Genomic DNA, 24,873 nt, shown 5'->3' with positions numbered 1-24,873 from the left:
AGGGTCCCGGGTTCGATTCTGGTCAAGGGCATGTACCTTGGTTGCGGGCACATCCCCAGTAGGAGGTGTGCAGGGGGCAGCTGATCGATGTTTCTCTCTCATCGATGTTTCTCACTTTCTATCCCTCTCCCTTCCGCTCTGTAAAAAATCAATAAAATGTATTAAAAAAAACATTTTTATTGATTTCAGAGAGGAAGGGAGAGGGAGAGAAAAAGAGAGAAACATCAATGATGAGAAAGAATCATGGATCGGCTCCCTCCTGCACGCCCCGCACTGAGGATCAAGCCCACAACCCTGACCGGGAATCGAACCTGGGACCCTTCAGTCCGCAGGCCGACGCTCTATCCACTGAGCCACACCAGCGAGGGCTCCATTGATTTTTAGAGAGAGTGGGACAGAGAGAAACATCCATGTGAGAGACAAAAACATGGATTGGTTGCCTCCCAACATGTGCCCTGATCGGGGTCAGGGATCAAGTCTGCAACCGAGGTACCTGCCCTTGACCGGAATCAAACCCGGGACCCTCCGGTCCTCGGGCCGACGCGCTATCCACTGAGCCACACCAGCCAGGCCGGTCTCACATCATGTTCTTTAAGTTTCCACCGTGAGGCTGGGAGGACATCAGCCCTTTCTACCAACACGGCAGAGATGGCGCCTGACCAGCCAGCTAGGAGGCGCGGACACGCCTGGCGGCCAGGGGCTGGGGCAGCTTGTAGCTTCCGCAAGGGCAGTAGTCAGGGGGCAGGGCCTGGGAAATGGTCATATCACCAGAGGCCTAGAGGGTGGAGGCCTTTCCCAAGCAGCCTCGGGCAGCCCTCCTGTGGGTACGTCTCACCTCCTGCCTCACGTTTTGGCTGGAACTGAGGGCACACGCCCGGGTTGCAGGCTCCAGCCCCAGCGTGGGGCGTGCAGGAGGCAGCCGATCCGTGATTCTCTCTCCTCATGGATGTTTCTCTCTCTCCCTCTCCCTTGCTCTCTGAAATCAATAAAAATATACACTGAGTGGCCAGATGATGATGATCTCTGAACACATAATACTCTGGCCACTCAGTGTATATCCTATAGAATAAAAGGCTAATATGCAAATTGTCCCCTCGACCGGGAGTTCGACCAGCAGGCAGGCCGGCCAACCGCCCATGTCCCCTCCCCCTGGCCAGGCTGGCCGGACCCCACCCATGCACGAATTCATGCACCGGGCCTCTAATATATATACACACACTGAGTGGCCAGATTATTATGTGTTCAGAGATCATCCTAATCTGGCCACTCCGTGTGTATTTTTTTAAAAAAAGGAGATGAAGGGGATTCAACCAGCAAGACCTGTGGCCCAGATGCAGGCTCTTTCGGGGGCTGGTAAGACCGCACCTGGGTTCCCTGCTCGGCTCCCAGGGCCACAAACACCTGCTTTCCCAGCATCCTCTGGCTCGCCCCGCCCCTGCCCTCGCCCACCTCCCCTCACCCTGAGGGCTCATCTCCATCCGCATCCCCCCCAGGGCCTCCCGCCTCCCCCTGGCCTGTCACCCCCTGCACGTTGGATGCTCTAAGGCCTTCTTCCCTGAACCCTTTGCCACCCCTCGCGCGGCCACTGAAGAAATCGCGCAGCACAGTCCTGGCTGGTGGGCTCAGTGGTTAGAGCGTTGGCCTGCAGACTTGAAGGGGTCACAGGTTTTTGTTTTTTCTTTTTAATATATTTTTTATTGATTTCAGAGAGGAAGGGAGAGAGAGAGAGAAACATCCATGATGAGAGAGACGAGTCCATCGGCTGCCTCCTGCATGCCCCCCACTGGGGATCAAGCCCGAAACCCAGGCATGTGCCCTTGACCGGAATCGAACCCGGGACCCTTCAGTCTGCGGGCCGATGCTCTATCCACTGAGCCACACCGGCCAGGGCTAGGGACCCAGGTTTGATTCCCAGTCAAGGGCACAGACCTCGGTTGCAGGTTCCCCAGCTGCAGGAGGGGCAGGTGCAGGAGGCAGCCAATCGATGTCTCTCTCAATATTGATGTTTCTCTCTCTCTCTCCCCTCCTCCTCCCTCCCTTCCACTGTCTCTAGAAATCAATGGGAAAACATCCTCAGGTGAAGATTAAAAACACACACACACACACACACACAAACACAAAATGTCGCAACACAGAGGCACCCGTGTCCCCCCAGACACCGCGCCCTGAGATCCTGACCTGGGCCTGTCCTCTGGCCCAGGAGGGAGACGCGGGCGGGTGGAGACTTTACTTCTTATTTATTTATTGTTTTAAATATATTTTTTTATTGATTTCAGAGAGGAAGGGAGGGGAGAGAGAGAGAAACATCAGTGATGAGAGAGAATCATTGATCAGCTGCCTCTCCCCCCCCCCCCCCCCCCCCACTGGGGATGAAGCCTACAACCCTAACTAAGAATCGAACTGTGACCTCCTGGTTCATAGGTCGACGCTCAACCACTGAGCCACGCCGGCCGGGGCGGTTGGAGACTTTAAACAGCGTGGCTCTGGGCTGCCTCCCTGCTCTCCCCTCCTCACCGCCCCGCCCCCAACGCAAGCAGATCAGCAGCTCCGTGATTTCTGTTTGCAAATGTCAGCCAAGAAGCAGGAGAGCAGGCGTTTTCCAGGGGCGCTAATGAGTGAGGGGGTGCTCCTTGCCCCTGGAGAGGACCGTCAGCAGCAGGTGAGGGAGCGGCCACATTGCACCGCCTTCTCCTGGCGCCCTGGGGCCGGCCTGGCCTCAGCACAGCTGTCCCGGGGCAGGAGCCAGGGGGCGCTGCGGGCCTACTGGGTGCAGGTGCACGTGTGTGCATGCCTGCCAGCACACGGAGGTCTCTTCTCCTCTCGGTCCCCTCAGTTCTCTGTGTTTTGTTTGTTAGTGTTTTTTATTTAAATACTAGAGGCCCGGTGCATGAAATTCGTGCATGCAGAGGGGTCCTGCAGCCCAGCCTGCACCCTCTCTAGTCCAGGACCCCTCGGGGGATTGGGCCTAAACCGGCAGTCGGACATCCCTCTTGCAATCCTGGACCGCTGGCTCCTAACCGCTCGCCTGCCTGCCTGCCTGCCTGATCGTCCCTAACCACTTCTACCTACCTGCCTGATTGCCCCTAACCCCTCTGCCTGCCTGCTTGATCACCCCTAACCACCTCTGCCTGCCTGCCTGATTGCCCCTAGCTGCTCCCCTGCCAGCCTGATCGCCCCCTAACTGCTCCCCTGCTGGCCTGATCACACCTAACGGCCCCCCTGCTGACCTGATCACCCCTAACCACCTCTGCCTTGGCCTCTGCCGCCAAGGCTTTGTCTAGAAGGACATCCGAATGACATCCGGAAGGTTGTTCGGTCTAAGTAGCATATTACGCTTTTATTAGTATAGATTTTTATTGATATCAGAGAGGAAGGGAAAGGGAGAGAGATAGAAACATCCATGATGAGAGAGAATCACAGATCGGCTGCCTCCTGCACCTCCCCCCCCCCCCCCCCCCCAGGATGGAGCCCACAACCAGGGCATGTGCTCTGATCAGGAATCAAACCGTGACCTCCTGGTTCCTAGGTCGACGCTCCACCCCTGAGCCACGCCGACCGGGTCCTTTTCGTTGTGTTGACAACTGTCTGCCACACTCGGGGGCGAGGGGTGACCCGCGCTGAGCTGACCCGGCTCGCCACCGCTGAGCTCGGCTGGATTTTCAATGACATCCGACACATGAAGGGAAAAAATGCATAACCCTAAACCGCCCTATTTTTATGAGCGGCTGTGTGTATTTATACGACGGCCTCCTGTTTCAATGTTCCCGTTTGGGCGACGGTTTCTTTTAAAAGTACTATTTTTTCCCCTTTTTATAGAAACAGCTGACTTTGAGTTTGTGGTCGATTTTTTTTCTTTCTTTCTTTTGAAAAGAAGAGGCTGCGTTTGAACTTTAGAACTGAAAGATATCTGGCCCAGAGCAACCACATGGACAAGATTTTAAGAAATCTTACAGGGGCCGGGCCGGCATGGCTCCGTCGTGGAGTGTCGACCTAGGAACCAGGAGGTCAGGGTTCGATTCCCGGTCAGGGCACAGGCCCGGGTTGCAGGCTCGATCCCCAGTGGAAGGCGTGCAGGAGGCAGCCGATCCATGATTCTCTCTCATCATGGATGTTTCTCTCTCTCCCTCCCTCCCTTCCCCTTTGAAATCAATAAAAACCCTATGTAATAAAAGCCTAATATGCTAAGTGTCCGACTGTTCGCTTGACCATATGACCAGTCGCTATGATGCACACTGACCACCAGGGGGCAGATTCTCTGACCGTTAGGTTAGCTTGTTGCTGGGGTCCGGCTTATTGGGACTGGGTTGAGATGGGACAGACATGCCCTGGAGCCCTCCCCAGTCCCCTCTTGCAATCCGGGACCCCTCAGGGGATGTCAGAGAGCCGGTTTCAGCCTGATTCCCACTGGTCAGGCTGAGGGACCCCACCGGTGCACGAATCCGTGCACTGGGCCTCTAGTGTGTGTGTGTGTGTGTGTGTGTGTGTGTTTATTGATTTCAGAGAGGAAGGAAGAGGGAGAGAGAGAGAGAAAGATCGATGATGAGAGAGAATCATTGATTGGCTGCCTCCTGCATGCCCCCCACTGGGGATCGAGCCCGCAACCCGGGCATGTGCCCTTGACCAGAATCGAACCTGGGACCCCCTCAGTCCACAGGCCGACGCTCTATCCACCGAGCCAAACTGGCTAGGGCTCTAGTGTATATTTTTTAAAAAAAGAAAGAAAAGGAAATTCTAGACCCCCCCCCCCCCCCCCCAAGAAATGGAACAGAGGGGTTGTCGTCTAAGTGGCTCACAGTTCATCGCCGCCATCACTGTGGCCTGCGGTCCTGACCACAGACACGTGACCAGGGACTCCGATGAGGATGCTGGGCTGAGTCAGGTCTTCTGCTTGCCCAGGCCCTGGCGGTACCGAGGGCAGAGCCCCAGAGGATGCCCCCGCCCCTCGCTGCCTGCCCTGCCCATGCCCCTGCCGGAGGCCAGGGCTGTGCCCAGGGCCAGGCACCCCGCTCCTGGGCTGACTCCATGGAATCCGCCTCCTGAGGGGGGGAGGGGAAGACCGGACAGGGAGAGGGGAGGAGGGAGAGAGGGCTCACAGCAGGGGGTGCCGTGTGAGCCCACAGGTCACGGAGCCGCTTGGCCTGTGTCTGCCGGAGGGTCCCACGCTGCACAGGTGGGAGTCAGCACCCCGGCAGGTGGGGGTGCAATGCTCCCGGAAACCCCAATGCTGGGCCAGACCCCAGACCGGGTCTGCCTTTGACTCTGGAGAGAGGGTGAATTCAGGATTTTTTTTAAAAAAATATTTGTATTGATTTCAGAGAGGAAGGGAGAGGGAGAGAGAAACATCCATGAGGAGAGAGAATCATCGATCGGCTGCCTCCTGCACGCCCCCCACTGGGGATCGAGCCTGCAACCCGGGCCTGTGCCCTTGACCAGGAATCGAACCCTGACCTCCTGGTTCCTAGGTCGATGCTCACCCGGGCTCAATGAATGATTACATCTCATTCTCTGAAAGCACCACTGACACGCCCCGCCTCTGGGAAATCTTCCCAGGACCCTACGCTCTGGGCACGTACCCCCGCTGTGCTCCTGGGGGGGCGGCCACGAGCGGGTTCGAGGGCAGGGCCAGCCCCTCGCTCCCTCCTGCATCGTCAGCCCTGTCCTCTGTGCCCGTGATGGCGCGTGCAGGTGCTCCGTGGTGTTGGAGCAGCTGACTGAACACGTACAGACACGCTTTTCATGAGAATGTGTGTCTTTTCCCAGCTACTTCATCAGCAAAAGTGAGCCAGCTGTGTGCAACCATAGCTTGAGGCCCCTGGAAACTAGTGCAAGGTGGTTTCGCTAATAGTGGTTGTTTTTACCTTTTTTTTTTTTTTAATATATTTTTACTAGAGGCCTGGTGCGCGAATTTGTGCACAGCTGGGGTCTGGCTGGCCTGCCCTGATTGGGGCCAATCGGGCCAGGCTGGCCGAGGGGGGAGGGAGGGGCTGTGGGCGTGTGGCGGGCCAGCCCCGCCCCCTCGTCGAACTCCTGGTTGACCTCCCAGTCCAACTCCTGGTCAAGGGGACAATTTGCATATTAGCCTTGTATTATATAGGATTATTGATTTCAGAGAGGAAGGGAGAGAGAAAGAGAGACACATCCATGATTCGAGAGAATCATGCATCGGCTGCCTCCTGCACGCCTCACACTGCGGGGATGGAGCCCGCAACCCGGGCATGTGCCCTGACTGGGAATCGAACCCTGACCTCCTGGTTCCTAGGGGGATACTCAACCCCTGAGCCACGCCAGCCAGGCTTTGCCTTCTCTTACTTTATGATAACTGAAGTTCTCAATGAGCAGACTACACTCTGTAAGCTTCTCTCTTGATAATAAAAAATAATAATAATACGGCCATATCGGGGACGTCCTTGGGGAACGGGTCCTGTGTCAGGAAAAGTAGTTAAACTCTGGGGTCTTAAAGGAGCCTGGGAAAGTCTAACCAGAAGCTCTGGTGTTTAAAAACAGCACCGGGCCCTGGCTGGTGTGGCTCAGTGGATAGAGCGTCGGCCTGCGGACGGAAGGGACCCGGGTTCCGTTCTGGTCAGGGGCACATGCCCGGGTTTGGGGCTCCATCCCCAGTAGGGGGCGTGCAGGAGGCAGCCGATCCGTGATTCTCTCTCATCGTTGATCTTTCTCTCTCTCTCTCTTCCTCTCTGAAATTAATAAAAACATGTTTTTAAAAAATTCCTAGAAACCGAGCAGCGAGAAATAGCTTGTTAGGTTGGCAAGATGCAAATGCTGAGGCCTTGGGGCGGGCGGGGGGGGGGGGGGTGCCTTTCCTGTCTGCGACGATGCTTCCAGGCCCTGCCTGAGCTGAGTGGACGGGGGGAGGGGCTCAGAGCGGAGCCTCCCCCTGGCCTTCCCCAGCCGGGACCCCTTGCTGGGGGCCCCCCACCCCGCAAGAAGCAAGAACCCTGGAGGGCACGCCCTCCTCACTCTCAAATTAAGTCCATCAACCAGGTCAAAAAAATACAAAGATTCACTGGCCAGCATGGCTTCGTGGTGGAGCGTTGACCTAGGAACCAGGTCAGGGTTCGATTCCCGGTCAGGGCACATACCCGGGTTGTGGGCTCCATCCCCAGTGTGGGGCGTGCAGGAGGCAGCCGATCCGTGATTCTCTCTCATCATGGATGTTTCTCTCCCTTCCTGAAATAATAAAAATTATATTAAAAAATACTAAGCCCTAGCTGGTTTGGCTCAGTGGATAGAGCTTCAGCCTGCGGACTGAAGGGTCCCGGGTTCGATTCCCAGTCAGGGCACATGCCCGGTTTCCGGGGCTCCATCCCCACCCAGTGTGGGGCGTGCAGGGGGCAGCCGATTCGTGATTCTCTCTCATCATGGATGTTTCTATCTCTCCCTCCCTCTCCCTTCCTCTCTGAAATAATAAAAAAAATATATTAAAAAATACTAAAATCTGGAGATCTGGGTGGTGGCTCCCCGGAGAACTCACCCCCCTCCCCCTCCCCCCCTCCCCCCTCCCCATCAAACATCCCCTTTGAAGTTAAACACGCCAGGCTCCTCCAGTAAACTCTCGTGCTAATTAAAAAAACATATATATACGTATGGCCACATCGGGGACGAGAGAAGGTGACATAGACCTCCCCAGGAAATAGCGCTGTCAGTGGCTGGGAGCCGCACGTCCCTAGGGACTCAGTCAGCACCTCTCCCCGGAGACAGCGCCAGGTGAGCGGGCGAGGAAGGCACCACCTTTGTCTCCTCCGAAGGGAAGGCGTTGGCTGATGCGTCCGCGGGGGAGGACGGAGGACGCAGCGCGCTGCCATCTGCTGCCACTCGCCTCTCTCAGCCGGCCGGGCCCCATCTCCCCCGGTGGCGCTCGCTCCCAGGTCCAGGGGCGCACTGGGGGAACGCCTGCCTTCGAGCCCTGTGGTCACCCCGCGGCACCACGCGGTCTCCCGAGAAAGCCCGTCCCCCCCCCCGTGACGGCCACATGGCCTCATTGTCTGCGGGAGGCGCCTGGCAAACCGGGCACAGGGGGCGCAGCCGGCCCGGCAGAACAAAGGAGCGGGGCGCGCGCGCGGGCTGGCGGGGGCATCTCCAAGGCCGGCGCGGAAGGAGACCGAGCGGAGAGGGGACCCAGCCCCGCAGCGCCCCAGCCCCGGGCCCGCCCCTCAAAGCCTCCTTTCTTCTCGCTGCCTCCAGGACCTCCGGGAGGGGGCGCAGCTAGCGGTCCCCGTTCCGCGTGTCCCGTCGCACCCTCTCCCCGCCGCCCCCACCCGAGAAGCGCACAAAGAGCGGGGCTCCGCGAGCGCACGCCTCCCCTCGGGGCGGGGCGGAGGGCGGAGCTGTGCGCTCCTCCGCGCCCGCCTTAAAGGACCCGCGGCTCCTCGTGACCACTGCGCAGGCCCGACCGCGGGGCGGGGAGGGATGGGGCGCGCACCCCGCGTCCCCCCCCGCCCCCCTCCGCTGGCGCTGTGGCCCGCGTTCCCGCGAGGACAGCTCCCCTGCGCGGCTCAGGGCACGCGGGGTCCGGGCTGGCGCGCGGGGCTGGTGCGGGACCCGGGCACAGTGCCTTCCAGAGGTGGCCGGCCGGGCCCCACGATGCAGCCCGATTCTGCCTTTCGGATCCACAGTTTCGGGACTATTGGGGGGCCAAGCGCTGGCCGAGGGGACCGAGCCGCGGGCGCGCGCGCGCGGGTGGTGATGCGGCCGGGCGGATGCCTTTGTGTCGCGTGCGCCTTCGCGCAGGTGGACAGCCGGCGCCCGTGCGCACCGGGACCTCGAGTCCTGCCCTGCGCGCCCCCCCCCCCCCTCCTCAAACCCCCCGGCTCGGACCTCCGTTTTCATCACCCCACAGGCCCCGCGGGCACTTGCACCTCCGGTTCCGGGGCTGGGTTATTGCTGGGCGCTAACGGGACTTTGGAAGGACCCGCGCTCCCAGCCGGGCCCGTCATCAGAGGGGGACGCGCGATTCTTTTCTCGCTCGGGCGACAGGGGGGGGACCTGGGGACAGGGGCTGTCCTCGCGCTGGACGGTCCGGGCGAGTGTCCCGAGCCTGCCGGGTCCCGCATTAGACAACAAAGAGAGGCGTTAGCGGCGGCGGGGGCGGGGCGGCCGGGAGGGGGAGGAGGAGGAGGAGGCGGAGGCCGGGCTGCGGCGCGCAGGGGTTGGGGGCGCTCGCGCTCCGCCGGCCCAGCCCGCGGCTCCGCCCGCCCCCTGCCCGGCGCGCGCCAATCGCCTCCCGCAGCGATAGTGTCAGCGGCATTGTAGTGTCAGCGCCCGCCGGTGACGTGCGCCTCCCTCGTTCCCCTCCGGAGCCCGTCTGGCTGCAGAGGCTCAGTCTAGAGGCGGGGAGCGGAGAAGGAAAAAGCGCTGAGTGAGGGCGGGCGGGCGGGAGGGAGTGGAGGAGCCGGGGAGGGGCCCCTGAAAGGACGCCGCCGTCGCTCGCTCGCCCGCCTGCTCGCTCGCTCGCTCGCTCCTCTCTCGGCGTGGTGGCCGGCCAGCCGGGCACTTGGGGGGCGCGCGCGGCCGCCACTCGAGCTCTGTTCTTCGCCACCCCCCCCCCCGCGCCCCGCCCGCCAGCAGCCCTGGGGTGGGGACCCAGGCGGGGGCTCCCGCAGCCGCCACCGGACGCGCCGCGCACGGAGCGACCCACTCCTTCCGGCGCCGAGCAGGGAGCCGCGGAGCCCGCTGCAGCCGGCCGGCCTCCCCAGCCCTGACCGCCCGCTTCCCGGCCGCCTTTGTGGACGCAGCTTCGGAGCCGAGGCCGGCGGGGGCGCGGCGCGCACGGCCCAGCGATGCCCAGCTCGCTGTTTGCAGACCTGGAGCGCAACGGCGGCGGCGGCGGGGGCGGCGGCGGCGGCGGCGGGGAGACCCTGGATGACCAGCGAGCCCTGCAGCTCGCGCTGGACCAGCTGTCCCTCCTGGGGCTGGACAGCGACGAGGGCGCCTCTCTGTACGACAGCGAGCCGCGCAAGAAGAGCGTGAACATGACCGAGTGCGTGCCGGTGCCCAGTTCGGAGCACGTCGCCGAGATCGTAGGGAGGCAAGGTGGGTCCGGCAGAGGATGGGGAGCTTGGCGAGGGGCGCGGGGGTGGGGGGTGGGGTGGGGAGCGGGTCTCCGGCCACCGCCCCGCGGGGAAGGCGCGGGAGGGGACCCGGGACTCGCGGAGCAGCCGGGGAGCCTCGGGGAGGGAGGGAGAGCCGCGCAGAGGGCCGGCGCCCCAGACAAAGAAAGTGCGGGCGGGCGGCCTCGCAGACCCACGCCGCGGCCACGGCGGGATGCCCTTGCTCCTGCTAAAACCACCGCCTTCTCCCCGGGCGCCCCCCACCCAGCCGACCCCCGGGAAATGCAATTTAAATCGGAGATGCTTGGGGGGAGGGGGCCTTTGCAAGTCCATGGGGAGGGGGGAGGAGGAGGAGTGAGAGCATGGGATGGAGGAGGATTCTGGATTTCTGCAGAGCGCATAATGGAGCCCAGATGAGGAACAATGGGTCCCCGGACTGGCTCCCCCCTTTCTGAGCGGCTCCCCCAGCGCTGGGGGACCCGGGCTCCGGCTGTCTCCCTACAAAGCCCTCCGCCGCGTCTTCAGGGCGCACGGCGCGCCCCGCAGGGTCCCGGTGGAGGCGTCTCCCCGGCTGACTTTGCTGGGATTCGGGGCTTTGGCTACGGACATCTGCAGTCGCCAGGGGAAGGGCTGGGCCGCCGAGGGCGATTCCTCGAGCGCTTCGCCGGTGGGAGGAGGGGGGGGTGGACCCGCTTCCCGGCGCGCGGGGTCCGGGCGGGAGCCGCCTCCTTTGTACCGCCGGAGGGTCCTGCCGCCGTTGCGCCGTCCTGGGCACGGACTGTCCCGAGTCCCCTGGCTCATCCCGGGGGTAATGGGCGTGTCTGTCTGTCTGTCTCTCCCACTCCCTTCCCCCCTGGCACCCCGGCTCCCCCCCCCCCCCCCCCCCCCCCGCCACCCGCCAGGTTGTAAAATCAAGGCGCTGCGGGCGAAGACCAACACTTACATCAAGACCCCGGTGCGCGGGGAGGAGCCGGTCTTTGTGGTGACGGGGAGGAAGGAGGACGTGGCCATGGCCCGGAGGGAGATCATCTCGGCGGCCGAGCACTTCTCCATGATCCGCGCCTCCAGGAACAAGAACTCGGCGCTCAACGGCGGCGGCGGCGCCGTGCCCGGCCCGCCCAACCTGCCCGGCCAGACCACCATCCAGGTGCGCGTGCCCTACCGCGTGGTGGGGCTGGTGGTGGGGCCCAAGGGGGCCACGATCAAGCGCATCCAGCAGCAGACGCACACCTACATCGTGACGCCCAGCCGCGACAAGGAGCCCGTGTTCGAGGTGACGGGCATGCCCGAGAACGTGGACCGGGCGCGCGAGGAGATCGAGGCGCACATCGCCCTGCGCACCGGCGGCATCATCGAGCTCACGGACGACAACGACTTCCACGCCAACGGCACCGACGTGGGCTTCGACCTGCATCACGGGTCCGGCGGGTCCGGCCCGGGCAGCCTGTGGAGCAAGCCCACCCCGAGCATCACGCCCACCCCGGGCCGCAAGCCCTTCGCCAGTTACCGCAACGACAGCTCCAGCTCCCTCGGCAGCGCCTCCACGGACTCTTATTTCGGCGGGGGGACCGGCGGCGGCGGGGGCGGGGGCGGCAGCGCAGCCGCCACCCCGCGCCTGGCCGACTACAGCCCCCCGAGCCCCGCCCTCAGCTTTGCGCACAACGGGAACAACAACAACAACGGCAATGGGTACGCCTACGCCGCCGGGGAGGCCCCCGCGCCTTCCCCCGACGGCTGCGCGGAGCTGCCGCCCGCCTTCGACCCGGCGCCCGCGCCCCCGCCCGGGGCGCCCCTGCTCTGGGCGCAGTTCGAGCGCTCGCCCGGAGGGGGTCCCGCGGCGGCGCCCCCGGCCTCCTCCTGCTCTTCCTCCGCGTCTTCCTCCGCCTCGTCTTCCTCCGTGGTCTTCCCGGGGGGCGGCACCGGCGCGCCCGCCAACGCCAACCTGGGGCTGTTGGTGCAGCGCCGGCTGCACCCGGGCGCCAGCTGCCCGCGCCTGTCGCCGCCCCTGCACATGGCCCCCGGGGCGGGCGAGCACCACCTGGCCCGCCGGGTGCGCAGCGATCCGGGCGGAGGGGGCCTGGCTTACGCGGCCTATGCCAACGGGCTGGGGGCGCAGCTGCCCGGCCTGCCGCCGTCCGACACGTCGGGCTCCTCCTCGTCCTCCAGCTCCTCCTCCAGCTCCTCCTCCTCGTCGTCCGGGCTGCGGCGCAAGGGCAGCCGCGACTGCTCCGTGTGCTTCGAGAGCGAGGTCATCGCGGCGCTGGTGCCCTGCGGCCACAACCTCTTCTGCATGGAGTGTGCCAACCGCATCTGCGAGAAGAGCCCGCCCGAGTGCCCGGTGTGCCACGCCGCGGTCACCCAGGCCATCCGCATCTTCTCCTGAGGGCAGAGCGCGCACCGGGGCGCGTGCGCCCGGGGAGGGGGACCCAGGTCTCCATCCTCATCCCCAGCGCGCGCGCCGGACCCTCGTGGTGCCCGACCTTCCTCCCCGCCCCCGCTCACCGCTCGGAGATCAGAGGAGGAGCCTGGGAAGTTGAATGATTCGCGCAGTTTTTGCATTTTTCCCATTTTTTGTTTTGTTTTCCCCCCCGCAACCAAGGAACTTGCCAGGATTTCTGTCTGCAAGAATCCTGCGGCCCCGGGACACCTCGGAACCACCCACCCGAAATGCATGCTCTATACATAATAGGAACGGCGACCTGTTCTCTAGGGATAGTTTTTACACTGTACTTAATAGCAAGCTTCCAGAAGAAGACCCCCCCACCCCCACCCCCAACGAGTTTCTCCATTTTCTTCAAGTAGAAAAACCATGGACAGTGATTAGGATGAAGATGCTGATAATAATAGCGCTATGGGCTGCGTGGCCTGTATTTCGTGTGTCCCCCCTTTCCCCTCACCCCTTCGTCTGTGGCTGGGTCCCTACCATGCTTGTTCTAGAACACCGTGGATCCTTCCCGAATGTTCTAGAACACCGTGGATCCTTCCCGAATGTTCTAGAACACCGTGGATCCTTCCCGAATGTTCTGGAAGAGCCAGGCATTCCGGAGACACCGGGATACTGCAGCTTTATGAAAAGTTAGAGAAACTGTAACATATCTCTTATATATTAAAAAAAGAAGAAAAAAGGAGAAAAAAAAACGTTTAAAAGTTTTAAAAGAGAAATCGCATTACTACAGATTGAAGTATTTTATTCTTTTTTGACTTGAAAAATTATATTTCATATTGCAAAGATGTTTACAAGTATTTTAATTTAAGTTCAGTGAACTTTTTTGTAGCTGGGTTAAAAATCTTTTTTATTTTTAGTATGGCCTCATTGGCGAAGAACAAACACTGTATTCTTTTAATAATCACGCAGTTGTGACGGGATTACAAAACCATAAAAAAAAACACACAAACGTGTAATGTTTTTTGAACAGTATTCTGTTGGGATGGAGAATTTTTTATAGGTTCCGACAAATCTTCGAGCTCCACTTCACCCAGCATTTTTCTATTCAGTGATAGAAAACATATTTTATTCTATATTATTACAAAAAAACAAAACAAAACACGGAGACGTATAAACACATCAAAAGGGACTGGCTGTCCAAGCTTTCTAACCACATTTGTATACGTAGAATACAGTGCAAGTTACGGAAATTCTGTTACACCACTATAGTTTTAGTATTTCTATTTTAATACATTTGTTTACCACTTGTTTATGTATATGTAGGTGACGTTACTTGAGCTTAAATGTACTTTACTGAGCAAAGTTTAAAAAAAAACAAAGTATATTTTATTTTATGATAAAGGGCCTTTAACCTCATGGTCAAATACTAATATTATATTTGCTGAGACAAGATTTGAAATTGTATCAAGAGTTTTATTTTTCTGACATTTAAAAGTTCTACATAATAAAGGTAAAACTTAAGTCATGGTGCTACTTCATTTTTTAAGTATTTCTATATAAATAAAATATGGAAGAAAATCTGGATTGTGTGGTGACTTTGATTTTTTTTGTTTTTTTTAAAGCCTTTTGAGGGACCTTGTGTGAGGAGTCATTCTTACTTGGCAGGTTGAAATCTCTAACTTCCAGGTATATTATGTCAGTAATTTTATCAGTGAATGGACTGTTTTTAAAAAAAGGAGGCCGCCCTAACCGGTGTGGCTCAGTGGATAGCGCGTCGGCCTGAGGACTCAAGGGTCCCAGGTTCGATTCCGGTCAAGGGCATGTACATTGGTTGCGGGCACATCCCCAGTGCGGGGTGTGCAGGAGGCAGCTGATCGATGTTTCTCTCTCATCGATGTTTCTAACTCTCTCTCCCTCTCCCTTCCTCCCTGTAAAAAAAATCAATAAAATATATTTTTTAAGAAAAAGGAGGCCAGAGTTGCATTTGGTTGGATGTATAGGCCATGGTAGCAGTATTTTTTTTGTTGTTGTTAATCCTCCCCGAGGATATTTTCCCATTGATTTTTAGAGAGAGTGGAAGAGAGAGGGAGAGACAGAGAGAAACATCGATGTGAGAGAAACAACATCGATGGGTTACCTTTTGCTGGAGCCCAGACCAGGGCCCGGGCCGGGGAGGAGCCTGCCACGGAGGTACATGCCCTTGACCGGAATCGAACCCGGGACCCTTCGGTCCACAGGCCGGCGCTCTATCCACTGAGCCAAGCTGTTAGGGTGGTAACAATATGTTTAAAAATTTATGTTTCTATTGAATCAGGGCTTACAGAGTGGGCACAGAGCTCAGGGCCCATGATCCTTATAGGGTCCCAAGGAAAATGTTTAATTTTTTTTTAATTCAAAGAAAAAATAATTTCAAAAGGAAATTAAAACATTCAAAGGCAATGCTTTCATTTTCAGGCCTACACAAACCTATTAAAATTTGCCTAAACTATTAAAAGAAAATCCTAAAAGTATTTAATGTTATATCAGCCCTAACCGGTGTGGCTCAGTGGATAGAGCGTCGGCTTGTGGACTGAAGGGTCCCGGGTTCAATTCCGGTCAAGGGCATGGACCTTGGTTGCGGGCACATCCCCGGTAGGGGGTGTGCAGGAGGCAACTGATCGATATTTCTCTCTCATCGATGTTTCTAACTCTTTATCTCTCTCGCTTTCTCTCTGTAAAAAATCAAAATATATTAAAAAATAGTTATATCAAGAATAAATTTTAATATTTTAAAAAATATATTTTTATTGATGTCAGAGAGAGAGAGAGAAACATCAATGATGAGAGAGAATCATGGGTCGGCTGCCTCCTGCATGCCCCACACTGGGGATCAAGCCCGCAACCCGGGCATATGCCCTAACCAGGAATCAAACCTGGGACCTTTCAGTCTGCAGGCCAACGCTCTACCCACTGAGCAACACCAGCCAGGGCTAAATTTTAATATTATTATGGCCCGGCCGGCATGGCTCCGTGCTTGCGTGGCAACCTATGAACCAGGAGGTCGCGGTTCGATTCCCAGTCGGGGCACATGCCTGGGTTGCAGGCTCCATCCTCAGTGTGGGGCGTGCAGGAGGCAGCCGGTCCATGATCCTCTCATCATGCCTATCTCTCCCTCTCCCTTCCTCTCTCAAATCAGTAACAAGCTGTTTTAAAAAAGTGGTTATGGAGGGAAGGAGCCTAGAAAAGCAGAAAGGGCCTGGGACCCGGGAACGTCAGAGTCCTGCCCAGCCTGCCTGGGCCCCTCGGAGCGAAGGCGCGTCCATCGGGGCTGTTTGCTGGGCGTTTGATGAGGGGTCACCTCCCCGGGGAAGGGCTGCGGGCTGACGGTTCTGGGGGAGGACTTAGCGGGACGTGAGCGCCCTCTTAACAGGCTCCCACAGGCAGCGCTGGCTAATCGGTGTTGACAGGGACTGGTGTTAACTGTTTGTTGTTGTTGGAGAGGAGTTTGTGTTTGCCTTTGCTGGTCTCACCTGCTCCCAGGCCTGGGGCGCTGTGGGGGGCGGGGGGGGCAGCCCCTGTCTCTGGGCCTGCTTAGGAATGACCAGACGAAGAAATGGCCAGCAAACTGCCCAGCCCAGCTGCCCCTGCACGGCCGTGTCTGCCCAGAATGGGGCGGGCTTTTATTTCTGTTTATTTCTTTATTTCTTTTGTTAAGTCTCACCCCAAGATATTTTTCCATTGGTTTTTAAAAAAATATACACTGAGTGGCCCGATGATGATGATCTCTGAACGCATAATCATCTGGCCACTCAGTGTATATCCTATAGGATAAAAGGCTGATATGCAAATGGTCCCCTCGACCAGGAGTTCGACCAGCAGGCAGGCCGGCCAACCGCCCCTGTCCCCTCCTCCTGGCCAGGCTGGCCGGACCCCACCCATGCATGAATTCATGCACCGGGCCTCTAAAATATTCTCACACACACACACACACACACACACTGAGTGGCCAGATTATTAGGCGTTTAGAGATCATCATAATCTGGTCACTCCATGTATATTTTTATTGATTTCAGAGAGGAAGGGAGAGGAAGAGAGAGAGAGAAACATCCATGATGAGAGAGAGGGAATCATGGATCAGCTGCCTCCTGCACGTTGGACCGAGCCCGCAACCCAGCTACGTGCCCTTGACCGGAATCGAACCCGGGACGCTTCTGGCCGCGGACCGACGCTCTATCCACGGAGCCACACCGGCCGGGGCTGGCAAGCTTTTATTTGAATCTGTGCTGGGGGGTGGGGGGGTAGGGGAGTGTGACTGAGCAGGTGAGTCCAAGGCGTGGCCTGTAACACGTACCCGCGGCTCCTGCTAACCCCTCTGTGCTTTTATTCATCTGGAGGTGTGGTCGCTGCCCCGGCCCGGCCCCCCCCCGGTTTGTTTGGTTTACGGGGTGCGTGAAGGCAGGCGAAGGCGTCCGGCGTGGGGGGAGGCAGTGGCGTGGCCTCGCTCGGGAAGTTTCTGGCGTCCCCTTCAATTCTGGAACGTTCCCAGACGGCGTCTTCCCCCTTTGCTTCTCCCCCAAGGATGGAGGTGAGCGGAGGCCTGGCCAGGAGCCAGGTTCCGGGCCGTGTCCCCCTTTGCTGGTAGCGGTTCCCCCAAATGCCTAGAACAGAACCAAGACTCTGTTTACACTTCTTTTTTAAAAAATATTTTATTGACTTTTTACAGAGAGGAAGGGAGAGGGAGAGAGAGTTAGAAACATCGATGACAGAGAAACATCGATCAGCCGCCTCCTGCACACCCCCCCGCTGGGCAACCAAGGTACATGCCCTTGACCAGAATCGAACCCGGGACCCTTCAGTCCGCAGGCCGATGCTCTATCCACTGAGCCACACTGGTTAGGGCTACACTTCTTTTTTTAAAATATATTTTTATTGATGTCAGAGAGGGGGAGAGAGAGAGAAACATCAATGATGAGAGAGAATCATGGATCAGCTGCCTCCTGCACGCCCCCTACCGGGGATGGAGCCTTCAACCCGGGCATGTGTCCTTGACCGGGAATCAAACCATGACCTCCTGGTTCATAGGTCGACACTCAGCCACTGAGCCACACAGGCCGGGCTACACTTACTTTTTTTTTTTTAATTTTTTAAAATATATGTTATTGATTTTTTACAGAGAGGAGGGGAGAGGGATAGAGAGTTAGAAACATCGATGAGAGAGAAACATCCATCAGCTGCCTCCTGCACACCTCCTACTGGGGATGTGCCCGCAACCAAGGTACATGCCCTTGACCAGAATCGAACCCGGGACCCTTCAGTCCGCAGGCCGACGCTCTATCCACTGAGCCACACCGGTTAGGGCTACACTTCTTTTTTTTAATTTATTTTTATTGATCTCAGAGAGGAAGGGAGAGAGAGCGAGAGAAACATCATCCATGATGAGAGAGAGAATCATGGACCAGCTGCCTCCTGCACGCCCCCCACTGGGGATCGTGCCGGCAACCCGGACATGTGCCCTTGACCGGGAATGGAACCGTGACCTCCCGGTTCCCAGGTCGACGCTCAGCCACGGAGCCACGCCGGCAGGGCCACACTTACGTCTTTGGGGATGTGACGTGGCTCGTCTGTTAGCAGAACCATGCCAGAGGAGGCGAGGAGATAGCAAATGCCTGGACTGATTGAGCTCCTCATCCGCTCTTCCCTGGGGAGGGGTGGGGGATTTGTCGGGGTCCGTGTGCCTTACGCTGCTTTGGAAAATGAATAAAGATCAGATAGCGAGGCCGCTGACAAACCCTCGGATGGCCTATATGTCCCCTTTGTTGGCATACAGTGTTAGGATATATATATATTTTAAATATATTTTTACTTAGGCCCAGTGCACGAAATTCATGCACGGGGGTGGGGGTTCCCCTCAGCCCAGCCTGCACCCTCTCCAATCCGGGACCCCTCGGGGTATGTCCAACTGCCGGTGTAGGCCCGATCTTGGGGATCGGGCCTACACCGGCAGTTGGACATCCCTCTCACAATCCTGGACAGCTGTCTCTTAATCGCTCACCTGCCTGCCTGCCTGGTCACCCCTAACACCCCTCCCCACCCCCCGTTTTGCTGGCCTGATCAACCCTCACTGCCTCTGCATACCGGCCTGATCGTCCCTCACTGCCTCTTCGTGCTGGCCTGGTCGCCCCACGCAGCCTGCTTGTTCAGTCGTTTGGTCATCCCTCACTAACGCCCCTGCTGGCCTGGTTGTAGGCAGCCATCTTGTGAGGGTGTGAGGGTTAATTTGCATATTACCTCTTTATTATATAGGATAGGATTGATTGCAGAGAGGAAGGGAGAGGAAGAGAGAGAGAGAAACATCCATGATGAGAGAGAACCATGGATCGGCTGCCTCCTGCACGCCCCCTACTGGGGATCGAACCCGCAACCCGGGCCTGTGCCCTGACCGGGAATTGAACCTGGACCCTTCAGTCTGCAGACCCTTCAACTCTGGAACCGATACTCTTTCCACTGAGCCACACCGGCCGGGCCCCTAATTACTGTTCCATGTTTTTCTCATGGACACTGGTGGTCCTCAACGGGGGTGGGGGGAGTGAGCTTTTACAAATCTCTCTCTCTCTCCACTGGGCAGTCTCTGGGAGAGTTTGGGGTGCGACCCCTTGGGATCCTGCCCCTGGCCTCTCACAGGTGGGAGCCAGGATGCTGCTGACCACCCTCAAGGCTCGAGGCGGGCTTACCTGACCCCGGGGGGGCCGACCCGCCGTGGGGGGCACGCCCATCTCCCCTGCGGCTCACTCACGGCATTCACATTGGTGAGACTGTCCCGACACCCGAAAGCATAAAGATGGACCCTCAGGCCCTGGCCGGTGTGGCTCAGTGGATAGAGCATCGGCCTGTGGACTGAAGGGTCCCGGGTTCGATTCCTGGCCAAGGGCACATGCCCATGTTGCAGGCTCGATCCCCATTGGGGATCGTGCAGGAGGCAGCAGATCCATGATTCTTTCTCATCATGGACGTTTCTCTCTCTCTTCCTCTCCCTTCCTCTCTGAAATCAATAAAAATATATTTAAAAAATATTGTAACTAAAGATGAATGCTTTTTTAAAAATATATTTTTATTGATCTCAGAGAGGAAGGGATAGGGAGATAGAGAAACATCAATGATGAGAGAGAATCACGGATAGGCTGCCTCCTGCACGCCCCACACTGGGGATCGAGCCCGCAACCCAGGCATGTGCCCTTGATTGGGATCGAACCATGACCTCCTGGTTCCCAGGTTGATGCTCAACCACTGAGCCATGCCGGCCAGGCCACACTTATTTCTGGGGTTACCCCTCCCTGGGGCGTTCTGGTGATATTGTGGGGGCCGTGGTGCGGGGGACGGGGAAGGCAAGGCTGACATCTGAGCACTGGAGGCCAAAATGAAGGGACTCATAGCCCGGCCGGTGTGGCTCCGTGGTTGAGCATCGACCTAGGAACCAGAAGGTCACAGTTCGATTCCAGTCAAGGGCTCATGCCCAGTTGCTGGCTAGAGTGATCCCCAGTGTGGGGTGTGCAGGAGGCAGCTGATCCATGATTCTCTCTCATCATGGATGTTTCTGTCTCTCCTTCTCCCTTCCTCTCTCTCTCTAATCATCAATATCCTCTCTAATAAAATGGTAATATGCAAATTAACCATCACTCCGCTACATAAGCCACGCCCACCAGCCAAGCCACGCCTACCAGCCAATCAGGGCGACTATGCAAATTAACCCCCATCCAAGATGGCTACAGCCACAGAGAGCAAGGTTTCCCAGGTAACAGAGGAAGCCAAGCTTTCCATAGCCGTTGCAGGCCTAAGCCTCCACTCAAGCTACAAAGTTTCAATTATAGAAGGTAAACAAATTCAAACAAATGGCTGCAGAATGGAGCTTGAGAGAGCAGTCCAGGGTTGCCGGCGGCAACAGGGGAAGCAAAGCTTTCCGCACACCCTGGCCGGGCCCACCCACTTAAGGCAACAAAGTTTCAATTGTAGAAGGTGAATTAACTGCCACAGAAATGGCTGCCGCCCCGGAGGGAGCAGCAGGCTTGGCTCCGCTCCGGGCTACAAAGTTTCAATTGTAGAAGGAAAATAAATTCCAGATACCAGGGCCTCCGCTTGGGTTGCCAGGGGGCGTGGCCGGCCTGCAAACCACCACAGGCCCCTCGCTCAGGCCGCCCCACGCCCCAAGGGAACCCCACCCTGATCCGGGACGCCCTTCAGGGCAAACCAGCTGGCCCCCACCCATGCACCAGGCCTCTATCCTATCTAATAAAAGTAATATACAGATTGATCATCACTGCAACACACAATATAGCTGCCCCCATGTGGTCAAAGATCCTGCCCCCATGTGGACACAAGATGGCCACCACAAGATGGCCAGCAGGAGAGGGCAGTTGGGAGGCACCCGGCCTGCAAGGGAGGGCAGTTGGAGGTGATCACCCTGCAGGAGAGGGCAGTTAGGGGTGACCGGGCCGGCAGAGGAGGGAAGTTGGGGGCAATCGGGCTGGCAGGGGAACAGTTAAGCATCAACCAGGCTGGCAGCGGAGTGGTTAGGGGGTGATCAGGCTGGCAGGCAGAAGCGGTTAGGGGCAATCAGGAAGGCAGGCAGGCAAGCAGTTGGGAGCCAGCAGTCCTGGATTGTGAGAGGGATGTCCCACCAGGATCGGGCCTAAACGGGCAGTCGGACATCCCTCCAGGAGTCCCAGATTGGAGAGGGTGCAGGCTGGGCTGAGGGACAACCCCCCGCCATGCACAAATTTCGTGCACCGGGCTTCTAGTGTACATATATACACACACACACACACACACACACACACACACACACACAAACACAAAAACACACTGAGTGGCCAGATTATTATGATCTCTATTCATAATAATCTGGCCACTCAGTGTGTGTGTGTGTGTGTGTGTGTGTGTGTGTGTGTGTGTGTGTGTATGTATATATATTAGAGGCCCGGTGCATGAATTCGTGCATGAGTGGGGTCCAGTCAGCCTGGCCAGGGGGAGTGGACATGGGCAGTTGGCCGGCCTGCCTGCTGGTCGAACTCCTGGTCGAGGGGACCATGTGCATATTAGCCTTTTATTCTATAGGATATACACTGAGTGGCCAGATGATTATGCGTCCAGAGATCATCATCATCTGGCCACTCAGTGTATACTAGAGGCCTGGTGCACAAAATTCATGCACAGGGGTGGGGGCGGGGAGACCAGTACTGCACTCTCTCCAATCCGGGACCCCTCGGGGGATGTTCAACTGCTGGTTTAGGCCTGATTCCCTGCGGCAGTTGGACATCCCTCTCGCAATCCAGGACCACTGGCTCCTAACTGCACACCTGCCTGCCTGCCTGATTGCCCCTAACCACCTCTGCCTGGTTTCCGCCACTGTGGCATTGTCCAGAAGGATGTCCGGTCTAATTAGCATATTACCCTTTTATTAGTATAGCTAAGAACCAGTCACAGAACAACTCGTGAGCAGATTCAGACACAAGAGCGGGGTCAGCGGTCCGTGCCTCGCATGTCAGGGGAACAGATTCGCCCTCAGACTCCCTCGGGGTGCCGCCCCAGGAGGAAAAGCAGGCCTGCTGTACAGAGGAAACCAGGAGTAAAGGCTACGTCCCTGTTTTATCACTCGCCATGAAGGCTCGCCGAGCAGCGCGGCGTAACCCCGGACGCAGCGCCGTCTTTAAATGCCAGCGCCCGGCGGCTGTCACGTGGCAGCTTTTAAGATGTGTTGATCAGCTCTGGCCGGTGTGGCTCAGTGGATAGAGCGCTGGCCCGCGGACTGAGGGGTCCTGGGTTCGATTCCCCGTCAGGGCACATGCCCGGGTTGCGGGCTCCATCCCCAGTGTGGGGCGTGCAGGAGGCAGCCGATCCATGATTCTCTCTCATCCTGGATGTTTCTCTCCCTCTCTCCCTCTCCCTCTCTGACATCAATGAAAATATATTTTTTAAAAAGATGTGTTTATCAGCAGCAGGAGGGTCTTACATCGTCCCTCCGTGTGAGCGTGTGCATCCGTGTGTGATTGTCATGAAAGCTTGATGTTAACAGCTCTGTCGTCACTCCCACGCGTTTAGACCGAGCCCATGTAGTCAGATCCCAGCAATTCCCTCCAAAGAGGAGAGGGAAGTGAGCGGACCCGCCTAGCTGTGTGTCTCCCATCAGCAAGGAGAAGAGCCACTCAGATTCCCCTCAAAGGTCCATGAGAAGTGGGGGAGGGAGCGGATGGTGGAAGTGGTGAGGTAAAAAAAAAAAAAAAAGGCACTGGCCGGTGTGGCTCAGTGGATAGAGTTCGATTCCGGTCGAGGGCATGTACCTTGGTTGGGGTCACATCCCTGGTGGGGGGTGTGCAGGAGGCAGCTGATGGATGTTTCTCTCTCATCGATGTTTCTAACTCTCTATCCCTCTCCCTCCCTCTCTGAAATCAATAAAGATATATTTTTTAAAAAAATAAAAAATAAAAAACCCACAAAACTACACTGAGTGGCCAGATGATGAGGATCTCTGAACGCATAATAATCTGGCCACTCAGTGTATATACAGTATATGTATATATATTAGAGACCCGGTGCATGAATTCGTGCATGGGTGGGGTCCGGCCAGCCTGGCCAGGGGGAGGGGACATGGGCGGTTGGCCGGCCTGCCTGCTGGTCGAACTCCTGGTCGAGGGGACAATGTGCATATTAGCCTTTTATTATTATAGGATATACACCAAGTCGCCAGGTTATTGTGCGTTCAGAGATCATCATCATCTGGCCACTCCGTGTATATTTGTATTGATGTCAGAGAGGAAGGGAGAGGGAGAGGGAGAGAGAAACATCCATGATGAGAGAGAATCACGGATTGGCTGCCTCCTGCACGCCCCACACTGGGGATCGAGCCCGCAACCCGGGCATGTGCCCTGACCGGGAATCGAACCCTGACCTCCTGATTCACAGGTCGGTGCCCAACCACTGAGCCACACGGGCCGGGCGGAAGGATCTTCTTGGCTGAATCCGCCAAACCAAGAGGCCCACCCAGGCCAGCAAACCCAGTGGGAGCTGAGGCGGGGTCACCCCAAGGCCCCCGCTGGCCCTGGGGGGGGGGTCGAAGGAGCAGGGGGGCCCATGGGGGGAGGCAGGGAAGGAAGCAGGGACCCCGGTGGTACCGAGCGAGGCCCCGCGTCCCGGGGCCAGGCCTTGGAGCCCGCAGGGGCAGCGGTCCTTGAATGACAGCAGCACCGACCCGGAGCCCCGTCCGCCCCCCGGAGCCCCGTCCGCTCCCCGGAACCCCATCTGCTCCCCGGAGCCCCGAGATGAGACGGGATCCGACCCAGCCGTGCTCGGCCCGGAGGCAGAAGGAAAGGCCTGGCCGTGACCCCGGGTACGGAGCCGGTTACCCCTGGGGCTCCTGGCGGGGAAGGCAAAGGGGCAGCTGTGCAGGCGGACACACAGCTGGACACACAGCTGGACCGGCTGCCAAACAGGAGGCTCGGGAGGAGGACACGGCCTTGGACTCGGAGAGAATCGGGGAGGGGACCCCGTGGAGGGACAGCAGGCCCGGTAGGAGGGCGGGCGGGGCCTTATCTGCAGAGGGGGGGCCGGCGCCCAGCGGGAGCACTGCTCTGTGGGACGGAGAGTCCCCTGGTAACGGGGTGCGGGGAGAGGTGTTGGGAGGGGCAGCAGTGTGCGTGTGCATGCGTGTATGTGAGCAGGTGTATGCATGTGAGCATGTGCATGTGAGCATGTGCATGCATGTGAACATTGCATAAGTACATGTGTGCACACATGTGATCGTTGCACGTGTGCACGTGCATGGACGTATTGTGCACACATGCCTGCCTGTGTGCACATGCCTGTGAGCATATATCTGCATATATGTGAACATATGTATGCATGTGAATGTGTATGTGCACATGTGCATGCGTGTGCACACTGCATGTGAATGTGATCATTGCACACGTGCACGCGCATGTGTGCACACATGTGTGAATGTGATTATTGTATGTGCACGTGCGTGCACATGTGCCTATGATTATGTGCACATGTGTTTGTGTGCACATGCCTGTGAGCATGTGTGTATGTGCATGCATGCGTGTGTGTGTGTGTGTGTGTGTGTGTGTGTGTGTAGGGGCTGACCTCTGACCCCTCTGCAGGGTGGAGCCCAGCACTGTCCCGGCGTGCGGGAAGGTTGCCGGCAGGAGACCTGGTCGGTGTCCCCTGGTTCGGTGCAGGCACCGCCACGCCCGGATCGGCCCAGCCACCCCCAGCGCAGCAGGGTCTCTCCCGGGGTCCACACCGCAGGTCCGGAGAGCCCGCCACTCGGGGACAGTCTGGCTCAGAGCCCGGGGCCCTGTGGCTGGAAGGGGTGGCTCCCATCTTACCTCCGGGGAGGACGCCTCCTGGCCAGTTCTGAGCTCGGCCTGTGCCCAGGGACTGGGCGGGCAGGAC

The 24,873-nt window shown here is 58.0% G+C and overlaps 1 protein-coding gene across 1 annotated transcript; it reads left to right on the top strand.

Moving 5' to 3' along the window:
• The first annotated feature begins 9,512 nt into the window (after positions 1 to 9,512).
• On the top strand, positions 9,513 to 13,909 carry MEX3B (mex-3 RNA binding family member B). The gene is made up of 2 exons (XM_079763969.1): positions 9,513 to 10,047; positions 10,967 to 13,909. Exons 1-2 carry the CDS (start codon positions 9,795 to 9,797, stop codon positions 12,445 to 12,447), a joined length of 1,734 nt encoding a protein of 577 aa, XP_079620095.1. The 5' UTR covers positions 9,513 to 9,794; the 3' UTR covers positions 12,448 to 13,909.
• The last annotated feature ends 10,964 nt before the right edge of the window (positions 13,910 to 24,873 follow it).

This window comes from Cnephaeus nilssonii (genome assembly GCF_951640355.1).
Source record: "Cnephaeus nilssonii genome assembly, chromosome: 24".
Classification (NCBI taxonomy): domain Eukaryota; kingdom Metazoa; phylum Chordata; class Mammalia; order Chiroptera; family Vespertilionidae; genus Cnephaeus; species Cnephaeus nilssonii.
Note: the sequence above shows the minus strand (reverse complement) of the source record. Positions and strands in the feature narration are given on the sequence as shown.

Coding starts and splice junctions, on each gene's coding strand:
- MEX3B (XM_079763969.1), top strand. CDS start 9,795: ATGCCCAGCTCGCTGTTTGCAGACCTGGAGCGCAACGGCGGCGGCGGC. Junction 10,048..10,966: donor CGAGATCGTAGGGAGGCAAG/GTGGGTCCGGCA, acceptor GCCACCCGCCAG/GTTGTAAAATCAAGGCGCTG.